Here is a 14,508-nt window from a genome sequence, read left to right on the forward strand (position 1 = left end):
TTTTTCTAAACTGACTTACATTCTATATAATTGAAGATTTCGATTATTGCTATTTTACTTATTTTTCGTATTCCATCACATAACTAACTCCATAATCTAAGTTTAGTTCAAAATTATTTTTATTATTTTAGATTTTGAAGTTATTATTCACTCTACTATAAACAATTAAATTAATTAAAGTTTTTTAAAATAATTAAGAATATATTTAAATTTCTCATACTTTAGACAAATAAAATAATCTTATTTTTTGCATAATTTTACTTGAACTCAAAATATATACATGATACAAATATTAGTAGATAAATTAAAACTTTTAAAATTTAAAAATAAAATTTAAAATTTTACACTCTTAAGAATACAAATATTACAAATATGATCTTATTTTAAATTTATGGTCCATTTGGTCCCTTTAATAATAATAATAATAAAAACAATAATAATAATAATAATAATAATAATAATAACTCAATCTAGACACACTATTGAGCGTCTAATGGAAAAAAATGAAACTCAAAGGTGCTCTTCGAAAAATCTGCCACGGATTTTTTAGGACATTTTCCTAGTAAAACGTCCTCGAGATTTTCATAAGACGGGTTGTGAGATCGATCGGCGACGAACTTGTTTTTTGATCGATCTACGTTTCCTCTCCGATCTCCGATCTCCGATCTCCTCCTGTCAGATTCCTCTTTCAAACTTTTTCGCGATCTTTCTCTATTTGGGTGTTCGTCGTACAAACCTGCCTTCTCTCGATTCTTCTGCATAATTTGTTCCCAGGTATTTTTTTTCTTTCGATTTTCTTAAAAAAAACGTAGATTTATTCGATTTCATCTTGTCGATCTCGTTTCCCTTGCAAAAATGGTTCCTTTTGGTGATTTTTTCCGTTGGATCGATCGGCGCGGCTTTGTTCGTGATTGATCTTCAGTTTCTTCTTCTTGTAGATTTTGTTTGGATTTGCTTTCGGAGTTGAAGTAGATGGCAGGGGAAAGGTGTGATCTTAACAAGGACGAAGCGAAGATTCTCAAACCCTCGTCGTCCTCTTCGCCCCCTCCGTTGCCATCGCAGCCTTCTCTTTTGGCCCCTCAAGAATTTCCAGCTCCGGAGAGGCCCGAGAGGCTCCAAGCTCCTGTCGCTCCGATCTCCTGCCTGCTGAAGCCCGAGGAAGAGCGCCGGTCGTCCCCGCCCATCAAGCGCTGCCTGATCTGCAGGAAAAGGGTGGGTTTGACCTGCTTCCGCTGCCGCTGCGGCGATCTCTTCTGCAATCTCCACCGATACTCCGATGCTCATGACTGCTCTTTCGATTACAAGGCGGCTGGAAGAGAGCAGATCGCCAAGAACAACCCTCTCATAAGAGCTGCAAAGATCATTAAAATATGAGGTTACGCTGCTTCTGTTCTTCCCTCAACTTCAGCTTGCAGTCTGATTGAATTGCATTCTGTCTCAATCATCCAGAGATTCAACCCAGATTTCTTAGCATGTGTTCTCTACTACTGATATCTGATGAATGATCAGCCAGAAATTTTGCATGATTCAAATCAAATTTCTGTGTAGAATTTCGTTCTTGAAACTTGAAAAAAGAAGCTTCTTCTTCCATTGTTAAGGTCTTTGCTTGTTTAGAAACTGACATGGAAGTTTGATGTGCCTAGTTCTTCAAATTCCTTGATTCTTATTATGAGTTAGATAATTTGGAAGCACTTTGATATCAGTAATAGAAAACTTTGCTTGTTTCTTATTGTAGCAAAAGCTCAGCCTGTCCCTTGCAACACGATTATAATTATGTGAAGGGAGGTAAATCATGGATAATATGCTAAAATTGCTCGATTCTTATTTAGAGTTGTTTCTCAGTCTGATTGGCCATCCTTAAGTGCCGAAATGGAACTGACTTGAAAATTGGGGTTTCATTCAAGTATGTTTTAGGAATGTGAAATTCTTTCTTTGATGTACTAAATGAATCAAGTTTCAAATTTGCTCATAAACAAAAAAAAAATTGATAATCTCAATTAGTCATATTTACTATCCTTAGGATGATCGGTCCAGTCCTATGAAAATTTTTCATTAGCCACTAGGATAAATCGGAAAGTGCATGTTGCAGAAATTTGCTCATAAACAAGTTCTTTATCAAGCTAAATATCAAATTTGCTCATTAACATTTAACTCAGCTTACAGCTCTAAGTATACTCTATAGGCTTTTGGAGTTTCACCTGCGTGAGCCATAGCCTTAAAATCTCTCTGTATTCTCCCTAAACTTTAGACCTAAGTCGAGTCGATGAAACTATAACCAATTATATATACGAAACTCAATGTGCTAGAAGGCCAGCAAAAAGGCTTGATATATTGAAGTTAAATATTTGCATCATCCTCAACAAATTTCGAAAGATGCCTCAAAACCAGAAGCTTAGCATCTTCTGTATGTTTACTTCCTACCACTGTCACATCTTTCATTGCTCTGATGTAGAGCAGCTCAAGCTCAGGAATGCCATGGCCTTCTGTTCGCTCAATAAACCGCTGCTTCACAGCTTCTAACCGCTCGGAGAACTCTGCATCAGCCATATCAACATCATGATCGTTTTCAGGAACAGGCGCTACTTCTGATGCTTCTAACTGTTCCTTATTTGAATTGTCTACTGGAGCACTTGCACCTAGTTCTTGAGATTCTTGCTGGACTGGTTCAGCTATAGATCCTTCATCAATACCTGAAGTGAAAACAAAGACAAGCGGTTACTATGCTCTCATTTGATACTGATTACTTAACTAGGAAATCCAAGAAGAATAACAGTTGAGCGTGAAATTTCGTAGGATGGTCAGAATTTACTGATACACTGGATATATTACAAAAGATCTCGATACCTGTATGGTTCTTTTGCCGCTTCAATGCTTCATAACTTTGTGTCGGGTTTACTTCTGGTTGGGCATTACGGAGTCGGGCACTTGCTCTAGTAACAGAAGCTAGTTGAGCAACAGGTACTGCAGAAACATTCGATCCATCGGCGTCATCTGCCAATTGCAGGCATGGGCCTTGTGCAGCAATTTTGTCACAGAATGAAATTAGTGTTGGATCCATCTGTGTCAACATACCTTCCACCTAAACAAAAAGACAATATTATAAAAAAAAAAATTGGAAAGACATTCGGATGAATAATTAACAGTTGGTATAAAAGAAAAGAAAATACTAATACCACATCACGGAGTTCACAAGCTCTGCTTACGATCCTAGCACCGGTATAATCATCTTTATTGTAAGCCTACGCAATAAAAACATTTAGAGAGATGGAACCCTTGACTGGCTAACAAAATAATAGAGGACAAAATGCCGTAGTCACCATAAGGAAACACAAACTAACAAGTACCTTAGCATTAGACACAATCAGGTCAATATCTTGTGAAAATTCTGAACGGGTGCGGTATTGTCCACAATCTACTCGCTGCAAGATAGTTGCCATATCCATAGGATTATGAATAATAGAATGATAACCAGGTGCGTCCTCATCAGACACAGGATAGTGAAATGCGCTAAATCGCTTGTCATACAAAATCCTGAGAACACAGAATAACTTCAGCATGCCAATATCATATACAGTCATTTAGATCAATATGTAATAGGTAAATAGCTTAAATCATAAATAAATTTTGGACTACCTTGTAAATGAACACATGATTTCTTTTTTGTTGCAATCATGCACGATCATTCATAAGTACAGTTTTGAATGACCGCCAAAAATTATAATGAAGATGGATGGAAATCTGAATGCAATATTTAAACAGCATATTTTGAATCCTTTTTTATAATTTTTTTTTAACCTCTCCCTTTCTCTCTCTTCCTCTCTTTTTCTCCTCACTTCTCTCCTTCTCTGTCCCCCACTTTGTAAACCTTCTTTTTCCCTCTTTCCCTCTCTTCCACTCATTCGTTCTCTTCTTAACGCTACTTCTATTGCACCAGAATCAACAAACTGCAATGCAACATGAATCCTTAGCAACGCATGCATCTCTATTGTTCGAGCAATCGTGCCCTAAGTGATCGAGCTTGACTAAGTAGATTTGATGTATTTGACAAATGATTTAAATTAGATTAATATTGTGTTTACTAATGTATTTGTTAAGTGTGGAAGTGCGCACAGATAATTGCAGGTGCATTGGTTGGAAAAGTAGGTCAACTTTGACGGAATAGTTAGTGAATAAAAAATTACAACAGACGCTAGCAGATAAGGAAGTTTGACATGAGTTGGCTGATAGAAAAGTCCAAATAGTCAAGGTTGATCGAATACTTACAGAAGGGAGAAATCCAACATGTTAACAAAAAATGTTCAAATAGGTCAATGCTGACCAGAAACTTGGTAGCCAGAGAAGTCCAACAAAATTTGCAACCAAAGAAGTCAAGGTTATAAGCTCCCAAAAGGTGAAAATAGATAGTTGAAACTAATTCAAGGTTATTCCAAAGACTATAAATAGAAAAGCAAGGGGAGGTAGTCTAACAACAAGAAAAGCACTATTCTACTATCATTCCATTTTGTTTGCACTTGAGGCCTTTATATTTGAACTCTAATTTTTACACAAGCTTTTCCTATGCCTTACTTTTTTTATTTTAAAAGATTTTCTACGAGGTTTCTCCGCCTCTAGTAACGAGAAAATATAATGGTTTTTCCAGAAGTGAGTTACCTTGTCCATAGACCTTGGAGTAAGAACATGGGGAATTCAAATCATGGTAAAAGAGAACATGGGGGTTCCAAACGATGGTAAAAGAATTGAGTTAGCATTACTTAATTAATTGTCTATCTTACCTCTGCTTTGTCTTTTCACAATGTAACAAACTTTTAATTAAGCTTTACTCAATTTTATTTAACAATTTTTCATATTTTGACTATTCATCCCCCTCAAGTCATCATGTATAATCCTACATCTATTCCCTCACCTGCACTTGATCCTATACAATGGCTACCAACCTTAATACCCTCCATCGTCCACCTCCCAAAGCCCTACTCTCCAACCTCCATCACATCGTTCCACAATTTGTTCATCATTTAAGGCATAATCTAAATCTAATCTACCAACTCCACATAACATGTAATACCCCGATTCTGAGATTCTGATTAAGTATGGCTTAAAAGGTTAGATGGTACTATCCATATCACCAAGGTGCACCTTCCTTTTCGGAAGCCCAAACTTAAGAACTCCAAAGTTAAGCGTACTTGGTTTGGAGAAATCTTAGGATGGATGACCTCTGGGAAGTTTCCCAGGGTGCGTGCAAGTGAGGACAAAGCACACTGAAGGGACCTTCGGTGGTCTATGGAGCTAGTCGTTAACCCGATGGGCAATTCAGGTGGCGTGCCCAGTTCGGTTCGGGTGGGGCCCGTTCGGGCCGGGGCGTTACATAACATGCTTATATGAATGAGCATGGTTTCATGTTCAAAAAAAAAATTGAACAATAAGAGAATAGATAGCTAGGCAACTGAGCAAAACCCAACACGAAGAATCAAAGTTCATGTTCATGCAATGGAAAAAAAAAAAGAGTAATTTACAGAACACAATACACAAATGTCACACATGTATGCTCACTTAAAATCACATAAGACGAGCATGACAAAACATCACAATCAGAGTCCAAAAAACCGCCAGATGAAAATAACTAAAACAATATTTGACAGTTTCACACATATGGCATCCCTTATATGTAATTTACTAAAATGGAATTTGGTCAATCAGTAAAAAATTGATAACTTATTCTTGGGAGAAATTAAGTTTCCACCATACAGAATTAAACAACATACCTGTTACAAACATCTCGAAGGCACATCCGGAGCCGGCGAAGAGCATGCTGCTCAGCCTCTGATTTTGCTTTGAGCTCTGAGAGTTTTGCATGACTTACTTCCTTTGGGGCCTTGGGAAGTTCAGGAAGATTTGTCAGTTCTTTGTCTGTTGACTGCTCAAGTTGGATAGACAACAGAGCTCCAACCATTTTCTCCCAAAAATTTAGCCTGTCATTTGCGGTTGGTTTATCCAATTGATATCTGCCAAAAGAAAAAAACCATATCCAAGCTGATTAGACGAGCATAGAAGCTTTTTTTCACAGGTAAGATTCTCAATATGTAAAGATAGAAAGAAAAAGGTAGTTATCAGGTATAAAACAAAAAATAGTATGCACGGGACTGGAGGTAACTTTAACGGTGTTTGTGTTTCACAAGGATTCGACGTAAGGTCCAGTTCCATGTATGAACCTCAAGTTTGGTAATCAAGCAGATTTGGAAAGACAACTATTCCACAATAGTTTCAAAATTTAGTAATGTACTTTGAAATTCCACTCAACTTAAAACAAATCATAAGGGTGTTCATAAACAATCTACACAAAAAGGAAACTTAAAACTGATATTTTCTATGGGACAATCATATGCTGAAAAAGATGACATAAAAGGTCCCTGGAAACAAAATTAAATAATACACGGAAAATCAAATCATGCATGTTAAACTATATCTAGATAATTCATTAATGAATTCTATTGAGACTTTTATTGAGAAGGTATAAGAACATCAGCAAGAATCTATACACTTGAGCCAAGGAGAAATCTAAGCAACATTTAAAAAGACTTGCTAATCCCTCAATGCAGTCAACAAAATTAGCAAACTTTATCTCTCAATGTCCTTTCTACATTGAGAAAGGGTAATGGCAACTTGACAATTAGCATAGTTGTTAGAATAGAATGAAACACTATGACTATAGTATATATTGCGATTAAGAAGTAAAATTGTCCATATTATATGTATAAATTGAGATTTAAAGAATTGTGATGATTTGATTTTACTCAATGTGATCAAACACATGTCTTATGTAATAAGTTCTAAAAAAGGAAAGAAAACTCATCAGTAATTGATATGACCATTAAAAAGGAAACCTAACCCAATAGATTCAAAATTAAACTGAAGTCATATGTAAAATAAGAAATAAAGGATGAATCTTCTGTTATGAAATAAAGGCAGAAATGTCAAGCGAGCATGGAGTCTTGAAATATAGAAAGAAGAAAAATAGATGTAAAGTTGATGGTAGACAAGGTGAAGTTGACATTCAACAATGACCAAGAAGAAAGTACAAAGACTATAAGCAAGCATTGCCACTTCAAAATTGTAGTTCATTGCATTGAAACTTGGAGTCAATAACGAAAGTGAAGTTAACAGTGATCTTCCTAGGATTTAATGTGTTTCTTGATGAAAGTCTATTGTCCATTTCATTTCTATTCATAGTGAAATGAAATACATAGCAATTTTGTGATTGGGCCTACATGTTTTTTTATGGATCTCCAACAATTTGCTCCATCATTAATTTTCTGCTAATAAAATAATATTAAATAGTTTATGTATTTTATGATGTAAAAATATTCCAAATAAGGTAAATGTATTCTTTAGTATTTTTTTTATCTAAAACTTCATTCAAAATTTGAAACTGATCACAGAGTATATCAATTTGACAACCTTGGCTTATAAATCTGACCAATTATAACAAAAGACTGCAGAAAAAGAAAAGGTCAAGTAAGCAAGCATACATGTTAGAGAGAGCAAAGATGGAAGTAGCATCTACGTCCATTTGTTCCAGGGATACTAAAGATGTTCCTATAACTAGAACTGGAAGATTTGAAGGTAATTCATACAAAAGAGTCTTCAAAACAGCTTTAAGTAGTTGATCAGCCTGCAGAAAGTAAACATAATCTAGCATCTCAATCACATTTAGAAAATTGACAAGCTAATATAATTTAACCAGGGATTTGAATTTTGAACTCACTGTTTCCCACCAAATATGGAACTGTGGTAAGTAAAGTATAGAGGGAGTAGTTCTTCTTGCTTCACTGAATATATGCACCAAAGCCTCTTCTGGTGTTTTAGCACTAGGATCAGATAGAAGAGATGGAAGCCCAATAGAATGAATAGGGAACTTCTCCAACTGATGTAGAATAGCTGCTCCAACATGGTCCTGTCATGCTTAAACAGATTTAGAAAGAGAGTCCAAGATAGCCTCTAACTTACTGAAAGAAAGTTATGAATTTATACCAATCCAGCACTTTCATCCCCATATATTAGAAGACGGGGCCTATAAACAAGAGGAATTCCAGAGCCACAGGAAAAAGCAGAGAGTCTGCTGACATCTGAATTTGAAAGGAAAGAAAATATATCAGACAGTTGTTCCATTATTCTGTGAAGATGCCTTTGCAAGCAGGGAGCAACAGTTGAAGACAATGGCCTAGAGTGCACAATGGATCCCCTGTGAGATGAGGGAGTGATTGTAGACATGGCTTCTAAAAAGTGATGTCTTTCAATCCTAACACTATCAACATCAATGACAAACTTCTCATCACTGGTATAGACTTGAGGATATTTCTCACGAAAAGCACGGATAGCGGCTTCTGTGCAAAGAGATTTTAAATCTGCTCCACAGTAGCCCACACAACTAGCAGCAAGTTCCATCTTTAACTCCTTTGATACAGGTTCCTTCCATTTACGTGTATGAATAGACAAGATTTCAGCACGTGCCTCATAACCGGGTAAAGGAAAAATAAATTCTCGATCAAAACGCCCTGGGCGGCGCAAAGCTCCATCAATGGCATCAATTCTATTGGTAGCACCTATCAGAACAACTTGTCCACGAGAATCCAACCCATCCATAAGAGCTAGCAATGTTGAAACAATAGAATTATGAATTTGCTCCTGTTTGCTGGATCTAACTGGAGCAAGGCCATCTATCTCATCAAAGAAGATAATTGAAGGTTGATTCCTTTGAGCTTCTTCAAAAAGCATTTTCAGCTGTCTCTCTGCCTCACCAACCCATTTGCTGAGAACATCAGCTCCCTTGCGCATATAAAAGCTGACTTTCTGACCAGCTTTAGATGCAGCAGACGCTAATGCTCTAGCAATCAATGTTTTCCCAGTGCCTGGGTGACCACAAAGCAGAACTCCCCTTGGAGGAGTTATGTGATATTTGGCAAAGAAATCAGGATATAGTAAGGGAAAGAATACCATTTCCTTAAGTGCATTAATGTACTCTGAAAGACCTCCTATGTCTTCGAAACTCACATTTTCATCCACTTGTAATGGTTGAATGTCTGCCCCTCCCTTTGAACTTGGTCCGGCAGTTTGAATCCCCGTAGATAATGAACTAATAGCTTCGCCCTGATAACTCCATCCGGATGCAGCAACATTTAATCCCCATGCTGTTGAACCATGTATATCCAGGCCACCCAAGAGCCATGGCATCCCACTTCTGTTTCGCATCCAAGGGGTAGATGGGCCTTCATTGAATTCGTCCACAAGAAGAGAATCATCTGAATCATCAGGTAATGGCATACCTCGACGCCTATGAACTCGAGATCCATCTTTGCTCAGATATCTTTTGTTTTTGGAATTCATACCCCGATGAAGTATTTTTCGAGGGGACACAATTCTTTGTTTGCCCTCCTTTTCAGAATCAAGCCTACGAACCTCAGCACGGTTCCTCAAGTCATATCGTTTCCTTCCTTCCTGTTCTTCTTCACCCTCTTCATCATCACCATCTTCTGCTACTTCATCTCCCATTTCCTCGTCTTCTGCAACTTCATCCCCCACTTCCTCATCTTCTGCTACTTCATCACCCAAATCACCATCCTCTTCATTTCCAGCATCCTCATCCTCATCGCCATCATTTTCTGTTTCATCTTCAGATTCTTGTTCTTCAGAACTCTCTTGTCCTTCCTCTGTTTCTTGGTATGCTCTTCTATCATTCAAAGACCTTCTAGGCCGCAATCCTTCTCGACGAGGAAGAGAATTAGTTCTTGTAATTCGTTTTCTCTGCTGAGAAGGCTGGTATTTGGAAGCCTGGGAAATCAGAAACAAAAAAACAAGGGGGGGAAACTTCAAATCAGGGGGGGAAAAGAAGTATTGTGTTTCAAGCTTCTAATGGAAGTTATTAATAAAGGAATGTGCAATTGCATATACAGGTAGCTTGAGTAGGTACCAGTAAATCATCATCTTCTGAGCCAGAAGTATCTGTGTCATAATCTTCTAAATTTATAGACATTTTCCGTTTTCTTGTTGAGCGGCGCAAGTTTGTTACCATAGACTACACAATGAATAAGAAAAATTAGGAATAGAAATATGCTAGATCAAACAAAAAACTCTAAGTGCTGTAGTGACCATGTTTAGGAAGCATCTGGATCAATGATCTGGGAAAGAAATCCAAAGAGGTGATGCAATAAAGAAGGGGAAAAACTCAAAAAACGAAAATAAACAACTACCTTGTCTGAAATGTTGACATGAAGAAACCAAAAAAATGACTTCTTTGAATTAAGATGAGGTGCTCTTCCATCATAGTATTAGTATATCAATAAAAGAAGATGGCATTGCAATAACACAGAAAGGAAGCAAGAAATATTTTTGGAGAAGTAACATTGATGAAGCTCAGAACTTCTAAGGAAACATAGAAACAACTTCCTCTAGTTGCCTTTACAAATAAGATAGCATTGAGGAAAAGAACAGGTGTTGTGACAAATGATAAGGGTAAGGAACATATTACTAGTTTAATTGGAGAAGAGAATCTCTGAATGATCTGCTGTAAATAATACTTCTGGCATATGAAGATAATCTCTAACTACTTGATTGGTAGATTAGACCACAGTTTAAACTCTCAAGCCATAATTTCGGCCTTCTACTGGAATGACAATTTCCGTATTGTACTGTATTGTGTCAGTACAGGTTTGGAACTACTTCGGTATATAAATCTATATGAATTAAAAAGTTGATTACATTAACATTTGCGAGCAACATATTGCGAATTGTAGCAAGCAACTTGGCTATTGCCTACATCATGCTATTACCAGAAGGAAATAACGAATGTCATGCATCAAATCAACCTCATAGTTTTTCAAAACCCAAACTAAAGAATTCTCCTAGAATGTACCAAAGTGGTTTCTCTAAGACCCAATATATCAATTAATTAATTATATTATATAATTAATTAATGCAATATCAACTATGTTATTTTAATAATACATACAATTATGTACCATACATATACTATTAGTAACAATATATTACACAGAGTATATATCACACCTTTAATATCAATTTAAGTGGGCTGAGACATGGAGCCCTTGGATCACATCAGGATTGATTATCAACCATCAATTTATTCACTTGATCCAGTTTAGATTAAGTGATAGGGCTCACATTTCTATATATATTAAAAAAAGATAGCCCGGTGAACGAACCCCGTGTCAATACAGGTTCCGGGGGAGGATCGGACCAGATTGGGTCTATTATATGCCACTTGATCCAGTTTAGATTAAGCGATAGGGCTCACATTTCTATATATATTAAAAAAAGACAGCCCAGTGAACAAACCCCGTGTCAATACAGGTTCCAGGGGAGGATCGAACCAGATTGGGTCTATTGTATGCCACTCTACCCAGCATCGCAAGCGATTGTTTCCATGACTCAAACTCGTGACCCACCAGGTCACATGGTAGCAACTTAACCCTTGCACCAAGGCTTCCCTTTGCTCACATTTCTATAATATCAATTAATTATCATATATCAATTAACATCCAACCTAAGCCTTTGAGGAAAAAAAACATAACTCTCCCTAGTATCCAACCTCAATAGTGACTTTGTTGTGCAATTCACAGTGATCAAATCACAACTCCAAAGAGGACCCATACCAAATTAACCCCCTAGCGACCTTACATGACTCCTTCGCCTATGTCATTGAATTCCTCCTTCGTTGATCACATCCTTATGTGGTTCCACTTCCATTGATTCTTGGTCAATCACCTGGTATGCATTCACATAGAGATTTCAAGTCTATTTGTAGCATCTTCTTCGTCTCCTCTTTCCCTCCCTATGATCAGTAGCATGATTCAGAACTTCACGAGGCACCTCACAATTGATTTGTTCTATCTCCATTTGTGTCGACCAAGGCTTCCATTGGCACTGCCAAAACCTACTAGGCATGGGCAACACAATTCCAAGATGGGCAGCACTAGAAGTTTTGACCATGCCACCCTGCACAACTCATAATTTCAAACCTTCATTTAGACCTCGTATCCACCAGCATAACAATGCGAGGCACTGGATCATACCAAAATTAGTAATTTGTAGATTAAAAAAAAAAGTGTCTGGATATCTGAGAAAAAGACAACACTATGGATTCAAGTGAAGGCTTAACAACAATTTAGTTGTTGTATACCACAACACATTAGGAACCAAGAAAAAAACTATGCACACAAGGAAACTCTTTCAACTAGAAAGATGAAATTAATAATTATTGTAATTACAGTAAGGGTGTTTTAGTTCTACAATTTAACAAAATATGAATAATTAGAGTTTCATTGATGTTAATGGCATTTATGTGAGATTCATAGATTTAGAAGGATAGGTATGAGTGTCAAACTTTGTAATGGTAAATATATTGTTTTGTAGTTTTTGAAAAAAAAAATATGTATTTGCGCCTCAATCAAGTTTAAAGATTCCATCTAGTGCATATTTTGGTCTGCCTAAGTTGGGGCAATCAGTATGTTGGGTGGTACTTGACAAGGAAAAAAGGCATTACAAGGAAATGAAATTCAAGTGAAAGAAGAATGATAAGAAAGATGGAATTAAATAATTGTAATAATTAAAATAAGGTATTTTGTGACTAAAATTAAAACCAGATATTATTCACTAGAGCTTGATTGATGTTAGTGGCATTTGTGACAGATTTATAGAGATTAAGTATAGATATGGACATCAAACTTAGTTATGGTAAATATATTCTTTTTGTTTTGTAATGGAAAATTCGTATTTGCTCCTACTCATATTCAATCAAATTTGAAAAAGCATCTATTTCATTTTTCCTTTTTTTTTTTTTTGAAATGTTGAACTTTTCTTCTGAAACTCTAGTTAATCTACACAATCGAAACTTTACATATTTTGGCTCTAATATCATAAGAATTACATAAAAATCTAGATGTCTAAGGAATTGCAGCAGAGACATGAATAATTTCTTGCAAGTATTTAAAAGATAAATACTATTACCATATGTTTTTCCCTCCAATTTGCACCATAAATACCTTCAATAATCCTCCAAACCAAGATCAACTTGAATAAAGTTTAATCTCCTACAGCAACTACCAAGGCTGGTATGCCAAACCTTCAAACTTAGTTGGGCAAGCACTCTTATCTAATACCAACTTCTAAAGGAATGTGGTGTGATTTCATGAACATTTGCCTTTGCATTCCGATAAACAGAAAGTGAATCAATAAAGAAGGATATTATGGTATCAACTGTTATATTGTAAAATTCCATAAGAAAGTGACCACCGGCTAAATACAATAATATTAGTGAACAGTCAATTTTGAATATTTGAAGCATCAATAACCAAAACTGATGTAACGATGAAAGGCACTTACATTTGGAGATGGAACCTTAATAGTGTGATTCCTCGGCCTCAACAGCCTCTTCACTATCTGAGAAGCAGCATCCCTCCGCTTAGACTTGATCCTCTTCCTTATCATGGGCTTGTAGTATAAGTAAGGCCGACCAAAGTATTTAGGCCGTCGGCGGAGTCGATCACTTGTCCGCAGAGGCGCGATTGATGCCCCATCTCTTTTTGAATCCATAACGCAGCACCAAGTCCGCTACAGCGCCGGCATTACCAATCGTGCTAAAGTAATCAAACCCCCCAAAATGGGCAGCATTTTCAAACCCTAGCAAGAAGGCAACCCAAACCAAATCAAAAGATCCTGGTAACAAATAAGTAAACCCATTGACGAACCGAAAACCAGAGCATTCAGCGACTCTGGCGGTCGAGAAGGCATCGTTTACAAGTTTCAAACGGTAAACCGTAGGCAGGCGGCGACAAAACGAATCGGGAAGGGATTGAATCCGAACCCTAACCTCGAGATCGGCTCGGGGAGACCAGGAATCGCCTGCGAGAGCGGATATAGGGATCGCGCGGGAGACGGAGATGGCGGAGGACGAGGGAGGGCGGAGGCGGGGGGCGGAAACAGAGGGGGGTAGGAAGCGAGCGAGAACTACCTCGAGACGAGCGGAGGGATTTTGGAGGAACCCGTCACGTGCGGCGCTCGTGCGTGACGGCGAGGAAGGGAGTTTTTCCTCTCGCGCCTCCGCGTCGGGTCGTATCGCGTGGCGAGCCGTGGGTGGACCGAATGGACGAATCTCAGACGTCCATCTCCGATCGAACGCTCCGAATCAAGACTCGGGGTGGGCTTTAGGGATTGGGAATCGGGACACTTCCTGTTTTCGACCGTTGCGGCGGTTGCTCGCATGCTTTTTTAGTTTTTTTTCCTCTCTTTTTTTTTCATATTTATTTTTCTCAATTAAATTTAATTTAATCAGAAATCCCTTACTTTTTAGAGGTGTCAATCTAAAGTGGGACCACTGAATCTAAAGAGTTCTAGTTTGGGAGGTTCAAGGTTTTAGTGAATCTTCTGAGATTCAATGCCGATGAAGCATGGACGGAGTAGCACAGTAAGAATTAGGACACAAACACATGAAACTACTAA

General features: G+C 37.4%; 2 protein-coding genes across 2 annotated transcripts; one reads left to right on the top strand and one right to left on the bottom strand.

The window, feature by feature from the left end:
• Positions 1 to 561: 561 nt before the first annotated feature.
• LOC121977974 (zinc finger AN1 domain-containing stress-associated protein 15-like) lies at positions 562 to 1,590 on the top strand. The gene is made up of 2 exons (XM_042530370.1): positions 562 to 774; positions 939 to 1,590. Exon 2 carries the CDS (start codon positions 973 to 975, stop codon positions 1,372 to 1,374), a length of 402 nt encoding a protein of 133 aa, XP_042386304.1. The 5' UTR covers positions 562 to 774; positions 939 to 972; the 3' UTR covers positions 1,375 to 1,590.
• Positions 1,591 to 2,300: 710 nt separating this feature from the next.
• On the bottom strand, positions 2,301 to 14,033 carry LOC121976777 (ATPase family AAA domain-containing protein At1g05910-like). Its single transcript, XM_042529115.1, has 11 exons — positions 13,880 to 14,033; positions 13,393 to 13,689; positions 9,962 to 10,066; positions 8,026 to 9,822; positions 7,760 to 7,948; positions 7,524 to 7,666; positions 5,760 to 5,999; positions 3,345 to 3,531; positions 3,174 to 3,239; positions 2,845 to 3,079; positions 2,301 to 2,690 (listed from the first exon to the last, which is right to left on the bottom strand). Exons 2-11 carry the CDS (start codon positions 13,600 to 13,602, stop codon positions 2,338 to 2,340), a joined length of 3,525 nt encoding a protein of 1,174 aa, XP_042385049.1. The 5' UTR covers positions 13,603 to 13,689; positions 13,880 to 14,033; the 3' UTR covers positions 2,301 to 2,337.
• Positions 14,034 to 14,508: the final 475 nt, after the last annotated feature.

The sequence above is a fragment of the Zingiber officinale genome, chromosome 4B (assembly GCF_018446385.1).
Source record: "Zingiber officinale cultivar Zhangliang chromosome 4B, Zo_v1.1, whole genome shotgun sequence".
NCBI classification, from domain to species: domain Eukaryota; kingdom Viridiplantae; phylum Streptophyta; class Magnoliopsida; order Zingiberales; family Zingiberaceae; genus Zingiber; species Zingiber officinale.